This window comes from Alosa pseudoharengus, unplaced genomic scaffold (genome assembly GCF_046254945.1).
Source record: "Alosa pseudoharengus isolate Yale_2024_CS ecotype anadromous, Long Island Sound unplaced genomic scaffold, YU_APseudo_1.1 YU_APseudo_1.1_scf_20, whole genome shotgun sequence".
Classification (NCBI taxonomy): Eukaryota; Metazoa; Chordata; class Actinopteri; order Clupeiformes; family Clupeidae; genus Alosa; species Alosa pseudoharengus.
Window position 1 is genome coordinate 35,629,672 of NW_027468664.1, and position 19,594 is coordinate 35,649,265.

The 19,594-nt window shown below is 39.8% G+C and overlaps 1 protein-coding gene across 1 annotated transcript in view; it reads left to right on the forward strand.

The window, feature by feature from the left end:
• Positions 1-19,594, forward strand: part of dmd (dystrophin) — a 541,017-nt gene that overhangs the window by 266,411 nt on the left and 255,012 nt on the right. The window contains exons 27-38 of the mRNA XM_076297170.1: positions 2,842-3,024; positions 3,202-3,336; positions 4,794-4,946; positions 7,532-7,693; positions 8,010-8,120; positions 12,792-12,965; positions 13,442-13,597; positions 13,688-13,858; positions 15,653-15,832; positions 16,234-16,356; positions 16,625-16,795; positions 19,045-19,161. Of these exons, the coding sequence (XP_076153285.1) occupies positions 2,842-3,024; positions 3,202-3,336; positions 4,794-4,946; positions 7,532-7,693; positions 8,010-8,120; positions 12,792-12,965; positions 13,442-13,597; positions 13,688-13,858; positions 15,653-15,832; positions 16,234-16,356; positions 16,625-16,795; positions 19,045-19,161 (1,836 nt within the window). The remainder of the gene's footprint in view (positions 1-2,841; positions 3,025-3,201; positions 3,337-4,793; positions 4,947-7,531; positions 7,694-8,009; positions 8,121-12,791; positions 12,966-13,441; positions 13,598-13,687; positions 13,859-15,652; positions 15,833-16,233; positions 16,357-16,624; positions 16,796-19,044; positions 19,162-19,594) is intronic.

Consider the following 19,594-nt stretch of genomic DNA (forward strand, 5'->3'; position numbering starts at 1 on the left):
GCCGTTTTTGGAGCCTGGGCTGTCCACAGAGATCGCAGTTTTTTTTACTGTGTATTCAGGACACAGACAGCTAGCGGTTGTTTAGGTGATATTTGCAGTAAGTGACATAAAATGATTTAGCCTAAAAAACACATGGCATCGCTTAGAGCACCTTTAAGATATCATGAAGGATACGAATAGCTGTCTTGACATCAATATGACATTCACTAGCTCACATTCCTGAATTTGCATAAAGATATAAAAGCATAATACATAAAAGCATAATATAGTTATGACAGTGTCATGTCACTCTTATGTTGACAGTGTCAAGTAAAGTGTTACCGAATATTTTAAAAATATTATGTACTGTAGATGATTAACTCCCAAAAGAAGCATTTAAATTACATTGTTTTATCATTTGTCCACACAGATTTACACAGAGTGATGAATACCCCTACATCTTTACTTCTAAGAGACTTGTAAGACAGCTTGTTGTATTAAAACCAAGAAACTGGACACGCTAGCTTATGTATGCATTTTGCTTATCATTTGAAAGCTCTTGACTTTGAACAGTATGACAACCAAGGCCTGGTGTGCCTGCAGCCACAGAAACTTTAAGCAGATCTTGGCTTCAACGGTGACAATGCGGTGTGCCTGAAAAGGAAAATTTGGTATATTTTTTTACACTATAGGAATCACATACTACAAGATATATTCATACCAACACAATCAAATCCGTGACTACAGAGTTTTATTTTAGCATGGGTTTCCTCCGTAAAAGAGGCCTGCATGTAACTTCACAGCATGCATTTAAAGTCCTTAAATTCACAGACATATTTTGGCTTTATTTTTCTATCAAAAACTGACTCTTAACAGCCCCAGTCATGAAATATCCACTGGAATATTGTTTCTTTCTATTACACCTGCCAGGGAATCCTGTTATGTGGCTAAGCTGCTGCCTAGCAGGTAAAATACATTTAAATGGCTATAGCCTACATTGTTTTAAATCATCACAATTATTAGCTAGAAATGATACCACATGTCTACATTCAATATTTTAGCCACTTCGAAAGTTTGTTTAGATACAGTGATTCTGCCGTCATGGAAACGGAACGTCACACTTCGGTACTTTATAGCATAGCCTTGAGGGCAAGCTCACTATGTCATAGTAAATTGTTACTTTAAGCCACTGACTAGGCTCAACATTATGTAAGGGATAACGGCCGCCGAGGTGTCCTGTTATACGGAATTAATGGACGAGGGCGAGGGGCAAAAACTCCCCGACGCGCAGCGAAGGCCGTTATCCCGCTTATCACCCGGTTGCCACTGTAAACACTGAAAACACGCGGTTCTGTTTAAAAAGAAGCTCACTAGTTCAGCTTGTTGTACAACTTTAGCATGGACAGTTAGCTTGTTTACAGTTGATTCCATTGTTGGGAAGCCTGCAACCAAAAGATTCTAGAGCGCTGCAACCGTCGTCCTACTATGGTTGTTATAGTTACCATTCATAAGCATTTATATGGAACGGTGTCCTGTTATTCAGAATTAAAGGCCACCCGCCAGCCAATCAGAAAAGAGTATTTCTTCTCTCCGGGTGATAAATTATACTTATATGTTATGGTGAGGAGGGTCCCTGCAAACAAAACAAAATATTTTTAACTTTGTTCCGATGGCCAAGATGGCAGCAAATAGGTACAACTGACTGCATCATTCCTTTTTTGTACCCCTTTTTTACACTTTAAAATACTTATTTCAAGTTCCAGTCCAGTTTCATTTTGGTTTGGTTTATGTAACACACCCTCATTCTTAACACACCCTCATTCTTAGGGCCCTATGTTGACGATCAAAAATGCAGAGCATAGCGTATTCTTATCACGACGCAAAGTTTATTCCTATCTTACACTCAAATGTTTTGCCATGCCCTTCTCTTTTATTACACAATGCACCAAGGGGTGTGGCAATTAACAACATAAGGTGCGGTCTGGCGCGTAATCAAAAATTGCTATCTTACACCATCTAAAGGTATTACGCCAGTGACCAAGAAAAACCTGGTCTATAGCGAAAGGCGCATATGAAGCACAGCTGAAGACACACCGTCACAAGATGTAAGCAGCAACTCCTTTGCAGGATAAATGTCCTTTGGATTTTTATTCAGTCGTTTGAACATTATTGTGGTAAGTGTTTTTTCAGGCTATGTTTTCGATGGTAACCCATTGTCAGTCAATAGTGAAAGTAATTAACTGTGTATAATTGTTTTGGTTGTTGACTATGACACCACGGTGAAGTTAGTTTCACTTTGCCTATGAGTTCAAATAATATACGAGTGCAGATGTGTGTAGCCTTTACTCTGCTAGCTTTTAGTAAAGCTTGGTTTAGTGGAATACCTGTTCCATACGGTCTCGCTTGCAAGCAGATTCCTTCAAATACGCTGGTGACCATCCAAATACCGATGCGCTGTTTGAAGTTGCGCTGCTTGCTGTTAAAGGGAATGACAGACATCATTTTCATTGGTTTAAAGGATGTTACGCCCAAAACGCACCCATGACTAATTAAGAAACATAAGAATCGCCTTTTTGTGCCAGGCGCCCGACGTTTGATAACAAAACCACCCCCAATGTAGACTGGACAAACCCCTACATTTATTTAAGCTATTCGCCAATGACCATGTGTTTTAAATCGCCAAGATAGGGCCCTTAGTGTTAATGGGAAGACCATTAATTCTTAGATATGCATTAACACCTTACTTATCCCAAAACGAAGAAAAATTGTAAGGTTAGCCTCAACACAAAGGAAATCAGCTGGAATCATTTTAATTTTCTTTTTATTCAGCATCTCATGTCAACATTCTGTCTTATCCATCAGAGGGCACAAGAGGAGGTAAATCAGAAGGAACAGAAGGTGAACTTATTAACAGACACTGTGAACAGCTTTATTGCTAAGGCTCCTCCAGTTGCCCACGACTCCTTGAAGGCAGAGTTGGACATCTTAACAACAAACTACCTTCATCTGTGTAGTCGCCTTAATGGCAAAAGCAAGACTTTGCAGGTGCCCATACTTTGCTTTTCTCATTTCTGTGGTTTGATGTTATATATGTGAATTATGGTAATAATGGTAATAATACCCAGATATGTTAATGTGCTTGTTAGATATACATGCTGTCATTATGAGTACCAGTGTGTGTACCAAGATTTCTGAAAGAGTATTCTATGTTCCTAAGAACAGGAGGTATGGGCCTGCTGGTGTGAACTGCTGGCATATTTACAGCAAGAGAATGGTTGGCTGGATGAGCTGGAGAGGAAACTGGATGAGATGGAGAACATTGAAGGTGGAGTGGAAGAGCTTACAGAGACCCTGGAGGTATACACTCATGCAGCCCTACTCTACCATAGATAACGGTACTGTCCCCAGATAGGACCCAAGAGCAAGGCAGAATTTAGAAAAACACACTTTAATGACTGACAAACTTACTAACAGACAGAACTTTGACAGGGTAAACAGAGAGACAATCCAACAAGGAACAGAGAAACAGGAGGGTAAAAATATACAGACCAATTAACAGAAAGACAGAGGACTGGACAAGACCAACGAGACAATAACGGGGAACAGGTGTGGAAGTAGAAACGGAGGGAAAACTAACAAGACAGGAAGCACAGACCAAATAAGGAGATGGGGCGGAGACAAAGGCAGGTGACAGGCAGGTAAACACAAAGCACATGGGGAACCAGAGAAACACAGCACACGCAGGACACTACACAAAGTGGCCACCAGGGTGGCACAAAGTCACTCCATCCAGGCAGGATCCTGACAGGTACTCATCAGGTGTAGCTGTTTAGAAAACATAATCCTCCCTCCCAATACCTTAAGAGATGCAAACTGCTGTGCAAACCACTCTTTCTAACAGGCCCCTCTTAAAAGCAATTGCCATACCACACTGTGAGGTGAGGACACTCTCTACAGTACTGCCGCACTAAGGCAGAAGATGGTAACTTCGATTTTGGCGAAAATGTGTTTTTCGTCAAGTTTTATCATGTAGACAAACATCAAGTTTCAATTCGGTTGTTTTTTTAGGGAAATAAGATGATGTTTTTGCCGTAACTTCAAAAAGCTAAGGGGAAACTGTGGTAGAAGCCCGTAACGTTAGATACACACTGCTACTGAACACTCGATTGAAGTTATGGTGCGAAGTTACGGCAAGCTGCCTTCTGACCGACCATCATCAAGTTGTATTGCCGTGCTGGAGTTATGTCTAGGCTATCTATGCATTATTCAATTAAATCACCTCAGATACACACTAACTTCAATAAAGTGTATGCAGTAGCCTACATGTTTTGCAGTAGCCTAAATGCCAAGATCAAGGAATGACATGCTGGTGCATTAAAGATAGGCTAGGCTATCAAGATTAGCCTAACTTACCTAGCCTAATCTCAACAACGTATTCAGTAACAAGCGGTGCATTAGAGCATGGCTTGTAGCCTAGGATATTTTAATTCACAGCCCGTAATACAAGGCTACATGTCAACTGAAAAAAAATAATTTCTCATAGGCTAGAAATCACCATTGCATATATACAGTATTTATACAACCCCTGGTTATGTCTAACAAAATATAACAGCTGAATGAACATCCTCTATGAGTTTTTTATGTTTTATTTATCTATTCATGTAGAATAAGAATAACAAAAATGACTGAGACTGAAGTGTTTGTGTTGTTTTTACTGGTCCTGTATGATTTTTTTTACCAGGTACTGTATATTTATAGTTCATACTGTATGTACCATGTGCATTTCACATGTCATCTGTATGCAAATTCAATAGGGTTTGGATATATTTGTGCGGGAGCACCCAGAGGAAGGACGCACACAGATCCAGGAGCTATCTCAAACACTGATTGATGGCGGGGTAATGGATGAACTCATCGCACACAAACTGGAGGCTTTCAACACCCGCTGGGATGAGCTGATGCAGAGGGTACTTTTGTATTTATTGAAAGCTAAAAGTCACAGTTACTGTTATGAGAAGCTTTGTACTCTCTCAGTATCAATTTTAGTTTGCTACTGCACTGCTGTGTAGGCTATCTGATTTTTCTGTACTGCCTTAGTTATAAGTTAGTGTCAGCTGCTAAGCAAGACATAAAAAGGGAGAGTTTGGTCTATGGAGAAGGAGTGGGAACATGAGACTGTGCATGCTCTTATACACTCACTACATACAAGCTATGCACCCTCAAAATATGGATTCATATGCAAGTTACCTCAAAGAAGCACCATATTTTAAAATGTCCACCACACAAGGGATTTTGTTGGTTTGTTTACTCAGCATATGAAGTTAGCTAGCGTGTTAGTAGATATCTCATTACCAACTGCGTTGTCTATTTTTCCCAGACAGTAATTTAGCTAGTTGGCAGACATCAGAAACATTACCAATGTGATGGTTACTCCCTTCACTGCAGCCATGCTTGTTACCGCCGACACGCTATCCGGAGAAATATTCCTTGGTCACTGCTATTGACCGATTTACGGCTCCCATTGACTTCCATTCAACGCGTGTAAACAAAACGTCAATTATATGCTTAAACTAACGCCGCTGACTTATGCCAGCAACCATTTCACTTTATAATAAACTACATTTTGGCACAACATATACTGCAGGTATAACAGAATTTGGCTTAAGCAGTGAGGAGAAATTTTAAGCAAAATGTCAGCCCCTAAGATTGTGCCCATTGCTCAAATTTATGGTCGTTTAATGTCGGATGTCAGAGTAATTAGATTCCAAAATGTACCTTAATGATACACCACAATTTATAAAGGAACGAAGTTTAAAAAGACACAATATATCAGATGGATTACACGAATAATTGACAAGGAAGTACAAGATTATTCGACTGTCGCTTCTTTTCTAATAAATATAATGGGCTACATTACATATTTCAGGCCACCAGATGGCAGCATGGCACTGCGCTTCAGGTACTTGCTGTATATATGTTGTACCAAAATGTAGTTTATTATCAAAGTGAAATGGCTGCTGGCATAAGTGTTAGTTTAATCACATAGTTGACGTTTTGTTTACATGTATTGAATGGAAGTCAATGGGAGCCATACATTGGTCAATAGCGGTGACCAAAGAATATTTCTCCGGATAACGTGAAGACGGTATACTTATTGACATGTGTGCATTTTTCATGTTTTTTCTTAACAATCAGAATTGTGAGTTTTAATGCTTAGTAAGATGGGTTTTCAACTGTCAAACCTAGCAAGTAGCAATAGTAAGGAAGGCGTGACTTCCTGTAGCTGAGCTTCGTTATCTGCTATATGACTGGTATATGTAAATTTGGGGGGCATCCCAAAAGTGCAGAATGTAATTGTTGATTCATGAATTGTATATAGATTTTGACTGTCGACAGACAGATAAGCATTCACAGAATGTCCTTTAGCTGGCATAGTCATGTGATGGCATTTATACATAATGCTCTTGAAAGATAAAAGGCTTATATGAGTTCAAGTCATAACACTGTACGAAAGCCACAAGGATGTGTAGTGGCATAGTCAGCATCTTCCTCATTTATAAAGGGGAGGAAATAGTTGAACTTGTTGATGGAACACAAGTTTTTGTGAGTATGAGACAAATTTCAGATATGTAAAGGCTCATTTAAGCGAAGCAAGTTTTCTTTTGAATGTTATTGTTAACTCAAGAGGTGATATAAAGACCAGTGCAATTCTATATCTAGTGCTATTTCTTAGGAACGGAAATGAAGAAGTTTCAGAAAAGGCGTAAAGTGGTGTAAGTGTTCAGCAGATTGCTGATCTTACTGATTCAGATTGTCACAGACAGTCCAACAGTGGAGGGTGCATGATAAATGACAGCAGTTTCAACATAGAAACCATGTACTCCTTTAAATGATTTTTGGAAATGTGAGGCTGAACTCACTGTGTGTGTATGTGTGTGTTGTGTGTTGGTGATTTCGCTGGAGATGAGGGGTTGTGTATGTGAAAAGAGCTAATGATTATCAGAGCTAAAGATAGATTGTTAGCCTGAGGATTAGTCTCTAAGCGTGTGTGTGTGTGTGTGAGTGTGTGTGTGTGTGTGTGTGCCTGTGTGCGTTGGGGGTGTGGTTATATTTTGGTTTGTTGTGTTGTAATGTGAAGCTGGGGATGATGTAACTCCTAAGTGGAGAAGAAGCACTGCACTGGTCAATGAGCAGGTTTTTTCCTCTTTATATTGTGTGAGGTCAAGTAACTCTTGTGGGTCATACAGTGTTATTGGTTGAACAACTAAAGAAACATGAGGTACCCAACATTCCAGGTATGAACTATGATTATATTTGAGACAGGAAAAGGATCTTAGGACAAGTGCTCAGTGTGTGAACTGCTGGTGCGTTCCCATTACTCTGTTGGTAGACACCAGCTGTTTTTATGTTTGTATTTGTGGGTCTAGGGGGAGGGGATTTTGTGTATGAACTATAGTGACTCATGCCAATATTGGATTTGGACTGCTATGATTTCACATGTGTAATAGAATATTAGCCGTTAGGCCCTGAATTGTATCATTTCTGTTATTAGATGGTATATCGTCAGCAGGAGCTTGAACGCCGTATTCAGTGGACACAGGAAAATGATAAGACTCTGCAAAGAATCAACGATTCTCTAAACACCACGGACCGACACCTTACTGCTTACCTCAGTGATCATATTGATGCCGCACAAATCCCGCAGGAAGCACAGGTGAGCACATGTATTTTAGTGTGTCCATTCTTGTAAGATGGCTGATTGATAGCTGTTGAGATATCTGTTTAGTACATGTTTAACCCACCCACACATCAATAAATGCAAAACATATAAACTGATATAATTTACATATTTATTCATTTGGCTGATGCTTTTATCCAAAGTTACCCACTTTTCTTCATGTTTTACATATCCTCTATTTGTATGGGTCTCCAGAGACATTCTAATTATGCACTGTTCTATAAACATTTGGAAAAAAAACTACCATACTGCATTTTGGCTATAATGTTCTCTTAAAATAAACCTCCTACAGAAAATCCAGACAGACCTTGCAGACCATGAGGGGACTTTGAATGACATGAAGATGAGGTTGAAAGAAACTGAGTTCTCTGAGTGCATTAAAGGACATCTGGATGGCACATGCGTGAGTAGATTTAGGCAAAACTAGTTTTCACACATTTTAGCATCCTCAAACACCAAAATATGAATGTAGAAAAAGCCAACTCTTTCAACACTTATTGAACTTAAAGGCGCTCTTAGCGATGTTACGTGGTTTCTAAGCTAAAACATTTTTTGACACATACAGCAAACATCACCTCACCATCCCCTAGCTGCCTGTGCCCTGAACTGTAAAATATGTGATCTCTGTGGACAGCCCAGGCTTAAAAAACGGCAACAAAAACAACATGGTCCAGCCTGGAACATAAAAGCATAGCAGACTGTTCCAGCCAATCACGGACATGATGCGCGTTTAGGAGAGTTTCAATTGCACGGGAGGGAGGGAGAGGGAGTAGCGAGCTAGCTCTCTGTTTTGTTTAAAAGTCAACAGAAGTGACATTACCCAACATTGCTTAGAGCGCCTTTAATCCAGTAAATGCATCAGTCAATAGGTCAAGCTGTGGTCAGGTCAATTTCTTTCAGCTTGGAAATCATTTAGAAAAAGGTTGTTTGAAAATGTTCATTTAGCCCCACAACAGGCTATGCCAATGGATCCCATAATTACTATAATTTCCCCCCAATAACAATAGCCAAAAGAGATACTGGTCCAAGAGCAGGCCTGATGTGATGTGTTACACCCAATAGTTGACCATAGCATTGATTCAGAGGCAATCAGCTGGTCTCAGTCAGTTGATGTCAAACCCTGCTATGCCTACATTTTGCTGTTCAGGGTGCCTTATTATGACCACCCCTAGCATAGCTAGCATAGCGGATAGTGGTCATATAGGTTTAGAGCCAGCCCCCCCTACTAGATTCCTCAAAAACATATGTGATAGCTTGGCTCCCTTTATTTGTAAGATAATAAATACCTCCTCAGGTATTTAACAACAGGTATATTTCCGACTGCTTTTAAAACTGCTGTCGTAAAACCCTTACTTAAAAAGTCAAATCTTGACCATACTAATCTAAACAATTACAGGCCTATATCAAACCTACTTTTCCTGAGCAAAGTACTTGAAAAAGTTGTTTGTAATCAGCTAAATACCTTCCTCAACGAAAACAGTATCCTTGAAAAATTCCAATCAGGTTTTAGATCAAATCACAACACAGTAACGGTCCTACACTGTAGTAAAAATAGTCAATGATCTCAGATTTGCTACTGACTTAAACAAAATCTCAATCCTTATTCTTCTGGATTTGAGTGCGGCATTCGACACCATTGATCATAACATGGCTTTGGACAAAAGCGTATCCATAACCATAATCATATCCATAACCATAACTTTATTATTCACCACCTTGTGTAGTGGGTGGGTGATAATGTTCTATACTGGTTTCAAACCTTCATTACTGGCAGAGATTTTATGTTAGTCTAGGAGATAATGTGTCAACAAAACATGACTTGCCTTTCGGTGTGGCCCAGGGGAGCTGTCTTGGTCCCCTGCTCTTTTCCCTATGCTTTCCTTAGGAAAAATCATAAGTCAGCATAATTAATTAGGGGCAGTCGTGGCCTACTGGTTAACGCTTTGGACTTGTAACCGGAGGGTTGCCGGTTCGAACCAGTAGGAACGGCTGAAGTGCCCTTGAGTAAGGCACCTAACCCCTCACTGCTCCCCGAGCGCCGCTGTAGCAGGCAGCTCACTGCGTCGGGATTAGTGTGTGCTTCACCTCACTGTGTGCTGTGTGTTTCACTAATTCACAGATTGGGATAAATGCAGAGACCAGATTTCCTTCACGGGATCAAAAGAGTATATATACTTATACTTACTTACTTATAATGTAAACTTCCACAGCAATGCAGATGATACCCAATTATATATTACTGTGGAGCCAACTAATCTAGATGGCATGCTTAACCTCCATTAATCAGTGGATGAGCAACAGTTTTTTAAAGCTAAATGATGACAAAACAGAGGTACTTTTGGTTTGACCAAAATCAAAGCGAGACATCGTTCTTAGTAATCTTGGAAACCTGACACATCAGGTCAAACCAAAAGTAACAAGCTTAGGTGTCGTCCTTGATGCAGAGTTAAGCTTCAAGTCCAATTTCAGTAAAGTTACTCAGACAACTTATTTCCACCTGAGCTGGAACTCTGAACTCTGAACTTAGCTGCTAGACTTTTAACTAAGACCAAGAAGAGAGAGCACATCACCCCTGTGCTCCCTGTTTCCTATAGAATTGATTTTAAGGTTATGTTAACCCTTAGAACCCGATTGACGCAAAGTGCGTCAAAAAACACACCCTTTCTTCTCTGTTAAATTGCTACGGAACTGTTCATCGCAGCGAGATGAAACCTTTATTGCATGACAGAGCAGAAGTGGGGCTTTCCAAAGAGACTACACACATGTCTGTACGATCAAGTATGAAAAATTAAATCAAATTGCATCATATTTACAGTCTATACTTCTCTGCGTTCACCTGCGCACCCATTACTCTCGTTTGAATTACTCGCGAACCCGTGATCGCATCGATATGGCAAGCATATCAGATGAAAGAGGGGACATAGGGCTATCCATTGGTACCATGTTTATCGATCCTTCTGACTTATAAAAACAGACGAAGTGACTGCAAAATAATAACGTCATGTACACAAACCAACGCTGCACACCCATTACTCTCATTTAAATTACTCGCGGACCCGTGATCGGATAGATATGCCACACATGCCAGATGAAAGAGGAGACACAGAGCTATCATTTGATACCAAGTACATCATTCTGGGTTATAAAAAAGACAAAGTGACAGCAAAATAATAACTTCATATAGCTGGACTTACCCCACTTTTTTGTCTGTTCTTGTGGCAAAGCATGTTTATAATCCAACACTATCGTGTGTTTCTCTATGTTCATAATCCGGTTTTAAGATCCTAGCAAATTCCTGCATGGCATACAATTCAAGGCTCACATTGCATCCCAATTTGTTCAACAAAGAAACATCTTTTTTGCCCTTACTTTGTTCATGGCAATCCAGTAAAAAGTTGAGAATCATTATGAGTGCATAGGCACGCAGGCTAACACGCAACCTCGGGTCAAGTCAGGTCAGATCAGTTCGTGTCACAGATATGGAGCGCAGAAAGGTCATTTTTCATCACTAAATAAAAAATGCCATTTATTTCCGTAAATCATACACCACATATTTCTGTAAATTGCTCAGCCCCAGAGTATCCCTCCAACATGGCAATTATATTGCCCGATTCAGGACAGTCTGCCCTACACACACATGAAATGCATGTAGAGCTATGAGCTTGCTGTGGTGAGATACATGTCGAAATATAATAATCTTTATAATATGCTTTTTATATTTTAATTCTTTAAAAATCTAAATAAAAGCAATGCTAGTACTAATACATGGAATGATCTGGATAGCCTAGACTCTGCTGAAAAAAACAATATATAATATGTGTGTGTGGCACTTACAATGACCAGAATAAATCCTTATGAATAAAGGTAGTGAAAATGCCCTAAAAACAGCTTAGGGTTCTAAGGGTTAATTACTTACAAAACTATGAAAGGCATAGCACCTTCATATATCTCTGAGCTTTTAATATCTTATCAACCACAAAGGAAACTTAGATCTTCTAATGCTAATCCGTTAATTGGTCCCAAAGTGCTCGAAAAGCAAAGTGGAGAAGCTGCTTATGCCCCAAAGCTATGGAACACCCTGCCTCTACATTAAACATGCACATTCTTCAAAAAAAAAAGACCTGAAAACATACCTGTATAAGAGAGCCTTTAGTTAACTCATCTTATCTTGTAGACTACTTTTTCAGATCATTTTACATTTGACTGCATTTAGAGCTGCAGCCAGCCAGAAGCAGATGGGCTCCCCCTATTAAGTCAGGTTCTGCTCAAGGTTTCTTCCTGGAATATGGGAGTTTTTCCTTGCCACTGTTGCCATATGGCGTGCTTGTAGGGGGTTAAGGGTTAAGGCTGCCAGTCTTCCGGTCGTTGTGTTCCTTAAACGTCCGATATAAATTCATATAATCACTAATACTAAGAACATACTAAAGCTAATTGCTTGGAGTCCACATCAACGTGTCCTAAGCATTTGTTAGCCTAAGCATTTGTTAGCAAAGCCTATATACTACTAAGTATTTCTGATATGTTGCTGATTGGATCATAAACGGCCACAGCAACAACGAGGAATGACTGATTCTTTTCTATTATTGTGTTACATGTTCTTTTCTATATTTCTGATATGTTGCTGATTGGATCATAAACGGCCACAGCAACAACGAGGAATGACTGATTCTTTTCTATTATTGTGTTACATGTTCCAAATGTAAAGCACTTTGTATGAAAGGTGCTATACAAATAAAGCTTATTATCATTATTATTATTAAAAGTTGCAAGAGTAGGGCGGAGTAGGTTCAAGTGAAAATAAATATAAACATTATGCAGAAAAGAATTATGCTATGAAAGTGCTCCTGTAGTTCAAATTGAAGAGCAACACCAAAAATATCAAGGCCTTAATAAAGGCTATATCTGATGTTCATCCTCAGCTGAGCAGTTGTTGTTATCAGATATAATTTCATCACAATGTTATAGCTGATTACATCTGTGTGTGTGTGTGTGTGTGTGTGTGTGGTGTGTGTGTGTGTGTGTGTGTGTGTGTGTTTTATACCATTTAATTCCCAATTCACTGTTATTCTTGCAGAAAAGGTTGCATGAAGTAAATGCAAAATTTAGGTTGTTCCAGAAGCCAGCCAACTTTGACCAGAGACTCCAGGAATGTGAGAATGTCCTTGCCGAGGTCAAGGCACAATCTGGTGTTTTTGCAGTCCACAGCATGGAACAAGATGTGCTGCAAGCGCAACTTGATGAGTGCATGGTGAGAATTGAGGATATATCATTAAGCACTACAGGTTGATGTGTAACAATGGGTAAAATATACTCTGGCATTCAGTCACATGACATCACAATATGTGACATTCAGTCAGTTGTATTTTGTTTCTGGTGCATCTAAAATGTTTGGGCTTTAGAAGTAAATCAATGCCTACCTTAGGCTTTACAACCAGTTAATAGTATACCATTAAAGACATGCATGGTCACATACTCTGTTTTTCCAATTTTGGAATGGATACTTTTTTATATTTTCATCTTATGTTATTCACTCAACAACCAGCAATTAACATAAATGAAAACATACTGAACGGGTGGGTGCAAATTATTTGACTGGTAGTGTACATTCATTTGCAAGTATTATATTTTATAAGTGGTTACATTATTCTAAAACATCCCCCTTTACTCAATCTCTGATCCACTCATTCACACTCTCAAAACTATGAAATCCTCTTATTTCTTTAGAAGCTGTATAAAAGTCTCAGTGAGGTGAAGGGAGAAGTGGAAGCAGTGATTAAGACAGGGAGGCAGGTGGTTCAGCGCCAACAGACAGAGAAACCAAAAGAACTTGATGAACGCCTTACAGCACTCAAGCTTCTATACAACCAGCTGGGAGCACAGGTCAGTGTACAGCAGTGAATTACAGCAAGTAAAAAGTACATTGTAATGTTATGTATTGTTATGATGTAATTCTGGTGGGTTGATTAACAGGTGACGGAAGGAAAGCAAGAGCTTGAGAAGAGTCTGAAGTTGTCACGGAAACTGCGGAAGGAGTTGAACTGCCTGACTGAGTGGTTGGCAACCACAGATGCTGAGCTCACACGTCGCTCAGCAGTGGATGGGATGCCTAAAAACCTGGAGGCAGAACTGGCCTGGGCGAAGGTACAAGGATTCTTATCACACATGACTACATTACTACCGTATACATGTACAGTGGGCAGTGCTTCGACTTGGCCAGCTTCACTCGCGGTCCGCGCGTGGGATCACGCGGTATCACGCGACTTTAATTTGTATTTTTCCAGTGAGACGCTGCAACAACCCAAACAACCGGTAGATGGCTCAAGTGAGCAGGGTGTCTCGTAAAAAGAAATGGAGCCTGGAAAACACTACACAGACTTCACTACAGACTTTAGCAGACTGGTTTAGAAATAATGTAATAGCCAGAAATATGCCTGCCCTGCCCTAATAAAGAAATATTTGGTTAACTGCGAGTGAATCCCGTTTGCAGCCGTAGAGACGCAGGACAAATTAAACATTCTGGTTTTCTCCGAGTGCAACGATGATAGACAGACATCATTTGGACAAAATATAGAGCATATTAACCTCCGTTGCTCAGCCAAATGCCTTCCTGTTACGTCCTGTTATCACGGAGTTACAGGCGATAAGCGATTAGGGACTGTTCGTTATTTATTTAAGGGGCTACCGGAGGAGTTTTGGGAGCATTAGTCCAAAAAGACATGACCCTCCCTCGCCAGCAATACATTTTTCTATGACCCTCCAAAGTGATTATGAAAAAATCACTGTCAACTTTTTCCGGGTTTATCACGTACTGTATTTTAACGTTTTCACATATTTGGCCATAAGCCGTTTATCATAGGCTATCACGAAACCAAACTACAAAGGCGAACACTTTAATAGGGCATGAATCATGCTGAAAGCTATTTCGCTACCTTAGAATAATAAGGTTCTATCTGCGTTTTGAGTAGGTACAACCGGGACGATTGAAACGGGGGACGAATGAAACATTCCGGTTTTCTCCGAGTGCAACGATGATAGACAGTCATCATTTGGACAAAACATGGAGCATATTAACCTCCGTTGCTACGCCAAATGCCTTCCTGTACATCCTGGTATCACAGAGTTACAAGCGATAAACGATTTTTGATGGTCACAAGTTTGCTTCATTAGCGGTTTATTTTTTTGGATTATTAAAGAGTGTTTTTCATTTAAAGGTTTGACTTTGTGCTTATTCAGTAGAGCATTTAGTGCTCTCCCCAATCCCAGACGTTCACATTGCATGTTTGTTTGTAATGGATGCAACCGTGAGATAGGCTATGCGTTCAGACCCGGCGGCAGACACAAATTCACGGATGGGCATTACACTCATTACAAATCACTAGCCAATGCTCCGGAGTGCATTAAAGCCATCATCTGCAGTATACATCCACAGTGTGCGGACTTCTTTTGATGTTGTATTATTTAATTTGGATTTGACACCACAGTGTCTGTGACTTTAAACAGTGTATGTGCTTTAACTTCAGTAAAGCTTTGTGCTTCATTCAGCATGATAATCCAGTTCCTCACCAACAGCGCACTTTTTGCAAGTAAGCGAATCAGATTGCTTATTACGTGGATTAAGTATAATTTTGTCTTAATTAATATTCATGGTTCGAGTTGCAGTTGGGTTGATTAAAATATTTGCCGAGCGTGTGACCAGAACCGCGCACCACTGGTAATCAGGACATTTTCGAACATTTTAGCATTTAACTGCATAAAATAGGCTATCAAATCCATTCCCTCCACTTTGGGCCTAAAGTGAGTGCCAGCCACAGCTATTATAAGCATTGTTGTTAGACTTCTGTTTTCAAAAATGTCATTTTTGAATTTATGTTTTTTAATGGCATATAATTAAACAGATCAGAGAAGACCTCAATCATTGTGTGTTTTCACGTGTAGGCAACCCATGATGAGACAGAGAGGAAGCAGCCACACTTGGCTGTGGTACGTGAACTGGCAGAGGCTCTTAAGAGTGTGTTAAAGGGTCAGGAGTGTCTGGTGGAAGATAAGGTCAGCCTGCTTAACTGCAACTGGATTGCTGTCACATCTCGTAGTGAGGAGTGGCTTAATCTGCTACAGGTAGGTCTCACAGGTAATATTTTTGTAGGTCATTATGACAAAGTTATCTTGATGAATCACATGACTGCATTTTATTGCTTGGAGACAACTCACTGAATTATGGTTTAAGTCATTAGTGAAAGATAAAATCATTAATCAAAGATTAAGAATCAATCATTACTTTCCACATTAAGAACATTGGTTGGCAATCTTCCAGTAGTATTAAAAACACCAGTCATCTCCATCCAAATATTGACAAATGGTTGTGTCCATACATGGTTTTACAAAACTACTCCATTCCGCACCTTTATGCATTCTTATGACTGTGCATAGACCATTTGTTGCACCAAACAGTGTGTTGTGTTATAAAAAAATGACTTTGTATGCGTTAAGGTAATATAATCCAATGTCTGTCTACTCAGGACTATCAGAGGCAGATGACCATTCTAGAGGAGAACATGGCAGAGATCACTGCTTGGATGGATCAAGCAGAGAAACAAATGGATGAGTCAGAGCTGCAGGGGGGTGACGAACGTCTGTTTATGGTGTGTTTGGCTCTGATATATAATCGTGTTAACAATTTACACCTTTTAGACATTCAGATTTACAGTAATTTGGGTGTATGCTAAATGGACTGTATTGACTGTATGCACAACATGAAGAAGGAACTGTTCAACTTGACAGACACTTTTGCAACTCCTCTCCCGAACTGCCCCTGGCAGTTCTTGCCAACCAGCCTGGAGTTTGACACATGTAGACATTGTAGAGACATTGTAGAGACATGACTTTTATACCTTACCTCTTTTTTTTCAGAATTTGCGTATGGAACTCGACAACATGCATGGTAAAGTAGAGGTTTTCAATGACCTTGCTGATGACCTAATCAAAAACCATGGCGAACACTGTCAGGCCACAGTGCAACCCAAAGTTGATCAGCTTAATCAACACTTTCATGCTGTTGCTCAGAGAATTACTGATGGACAGGTATCTGCACTCACATCAGTGCTGTACTTCAGACATACCTATCTTGGCATCACAAACTTAAAAATTTAGTCATGTAATTCATTTGATTAATTTTGGAACCTGCATTCTGTTCCATTTCAATATTTTTGTCTATGCCCACTTGCCAAGAATATCATATAAACTTTACTTTGATAAAAATGTTATATTTTACTGCTGCTAGTAAACTTCCACATAATCATATGTGGTAAACATTTATCAAGCCAATTTTGTGTCATACTGGCAGCATAATTTATACATAAAGAGTACCGTATTTTCTGGACTACAAGCCGCTCCGGAGTATAAGTCGTATCAGTCAAAAATGTGTCATGAAGAGGAAAACAACATATATAGTCGCACTGCACTATAAGTCTTTTATTTAGAAATTTATTTCACGAAATCCAAGACCAAGAACAGACATTTAATATGGAAAGGCAAGTTATTCAACTACACAATAGCACACAGAACAACAGGCTGAATAGGTGTCAAGTAGGTATGTTAATGTAAGAAAGTTTTTCAGGTACACTATTGAGCCAGCTTGATGTTGGTTAGCTTGGTGACAAGGAAATTAAAAGGTCAGTTCCTGGTTGCACAGTTTGTTGTGATGATGTCTCCTTTCTGCCAGATGTGGAATATTAACGATGACTAGACGTTGGTTTGCCTTGTTTGAATTACCGTTGTCATTTGCTGTGTAATTTGTGAGCTAGATGCTAGCGATTAGCAAGATGCTAGCGATTATCAAAATGCTAGCGGTTGGCTGTGTTGAACATTGGAAGTGGCTGGGAAGCTGAATAGGCTAAATTAACAAACCAGCGAGTCACAAGCCTAGAGCACCCCCTTCGCGGCTGTAGACGGTAATGTTACCATGGTTCATGCAGAGAATCATGTCATTCAGCAGGAATTAACATTTAATCACGATTTAAATCGCACCTGACTATAAGTCGCAGCCAAACTATGAAAAAAAGGACCAACCAAACTATGAAAAAAAGTGCGACGTATAGTCCAGAAAATACGGTAAGAGGTCAAGGGCCCTATCATGACATTCTAAAGTGCATCGTCACTCGTCAAAAGTCTATTCAAATTTAGTAAGATGTCCAGTTCACATTGGGAGGGGTTTCACAAGGTGTTCATAGGTCTTTTAATCAGTCATATGGGTGTGTTTGGGGCGTAACATCATTTTAAACCAATGAGAATGACATCTGTCATTCCCTTTAACGGCGCAACGCGCGATATGTCAAATAAATGCATCGGTATTTTGGCATTCAAAGGCGCATTTGAAGGAGGCTGCTTACGAGACCGTATAGAATAGTCATTCTTAAACCATGCTTTACTAAAACCTAGCATAGCCTTCACGCATTTGCACTCGTCTATTTGAACTCATTGGCAAAGTGAAACTAACTTCACCAAGGAGTCAGTCAACGACAAGACAGTTATATGCAGTTACTTTCACTATTGACTGACAATGGGTTACCACTGAAAACATAGGCTGGAAAAAGCAACACTTACCCTAATATTGCTCAAATGACTGAATAAAACAACATTTATCCTGCAGAGGAGTTGCTTATATCTCGTGACAGTGCGTCTTCAGCTGTGCTCCATACGTGTCTCTCGCCTCTCCCCTAATCACTTTTAACCGTCATTACCAATTTGCAAATGATGGTGAATAACTACTCATTATGAGATGTACAGTATTTCGTAATATCTTTGTTCTAATTATGTTTCCCATTGTAATCGTGCAATTTGTAATGCTTTGCATGGACATGCGCTGGTGTGCGTTCATGAATGATAGAAGGATGGTGCATGCACCTGCCAATATGACTGGTGACATGCACTCTTAAAATAGCATATGAACAACTCGCCATTGACTTCTGACCAGGTTTAGGTGGTGTATGAGAGCGATTTTTAGACAACGCGCTAGGCCCCTCCGGAGGTTGTTAATTGCCACACCCCTGGGCGCAATGCTTAAAAAATAAACGTGCAAAATACCGAATTCAACTTTGTGCGGGTGAATAACAAGTATTACACCATGCACTGGTGACCCAAAATACAGCCCCAAAGAAGCTTTATAATGCTGTGTGACACTTCACATTGTAAAGGCTTGTAAGAGAACATCATATTGCTTATATTGTTGTTTAAGTAGTACTTTTGAAAGTTAATACTGACTGGCATAGCTTTAATGACTTAAATGTCTTCAAAATATTTTCGGCCTAACATGTATTTGTATCTATGGTAAGGTGTCTGCTCGGGAGCTGGAGCAGTATCACAGTGAGGCTCTGATTTGGCTAAATCTGTTGGGAGAAGAGGTGGAATATGGTGAAAATCTAAAAGAAGAGGATTTTCAAGAGGATAAGGTGTGTGTGTGTGTGTGTGTGTGTGTGTGTGTGTGTGTGTGTGTGTGTGTGTGTGTGTTGGAGAGAGATAAAAAGAGAGAGAGAGAGCTCTCTCAAAAGATCATTTTGACTTAATTTAAGAAGACTTTGACTTATTTTAAGGAGTCTTATCAAGACAAATTTACTTAAAGGAAAATTCCGGTTTTTAGCACTTTAAGGCCCTTTTCTAGTTTGTTTTGGATGAACTAGAGTGGTGGACACCGAAATTTTGACGATTGGTTCTGTCTCGACTTTTCTGACTCGTTTTGAATTTGACTTCGCCTTTGACTTCTCAGGGTGGCTGGCAATGGGCATACTGTAGTAGGCTACTCAAACATGTCCTAAAACAACCCTTAACGTTTGTTTTCAAAACTGTGCAACTCACCGAGTGGTTAGCGGTGTTCGTTGATGTTCC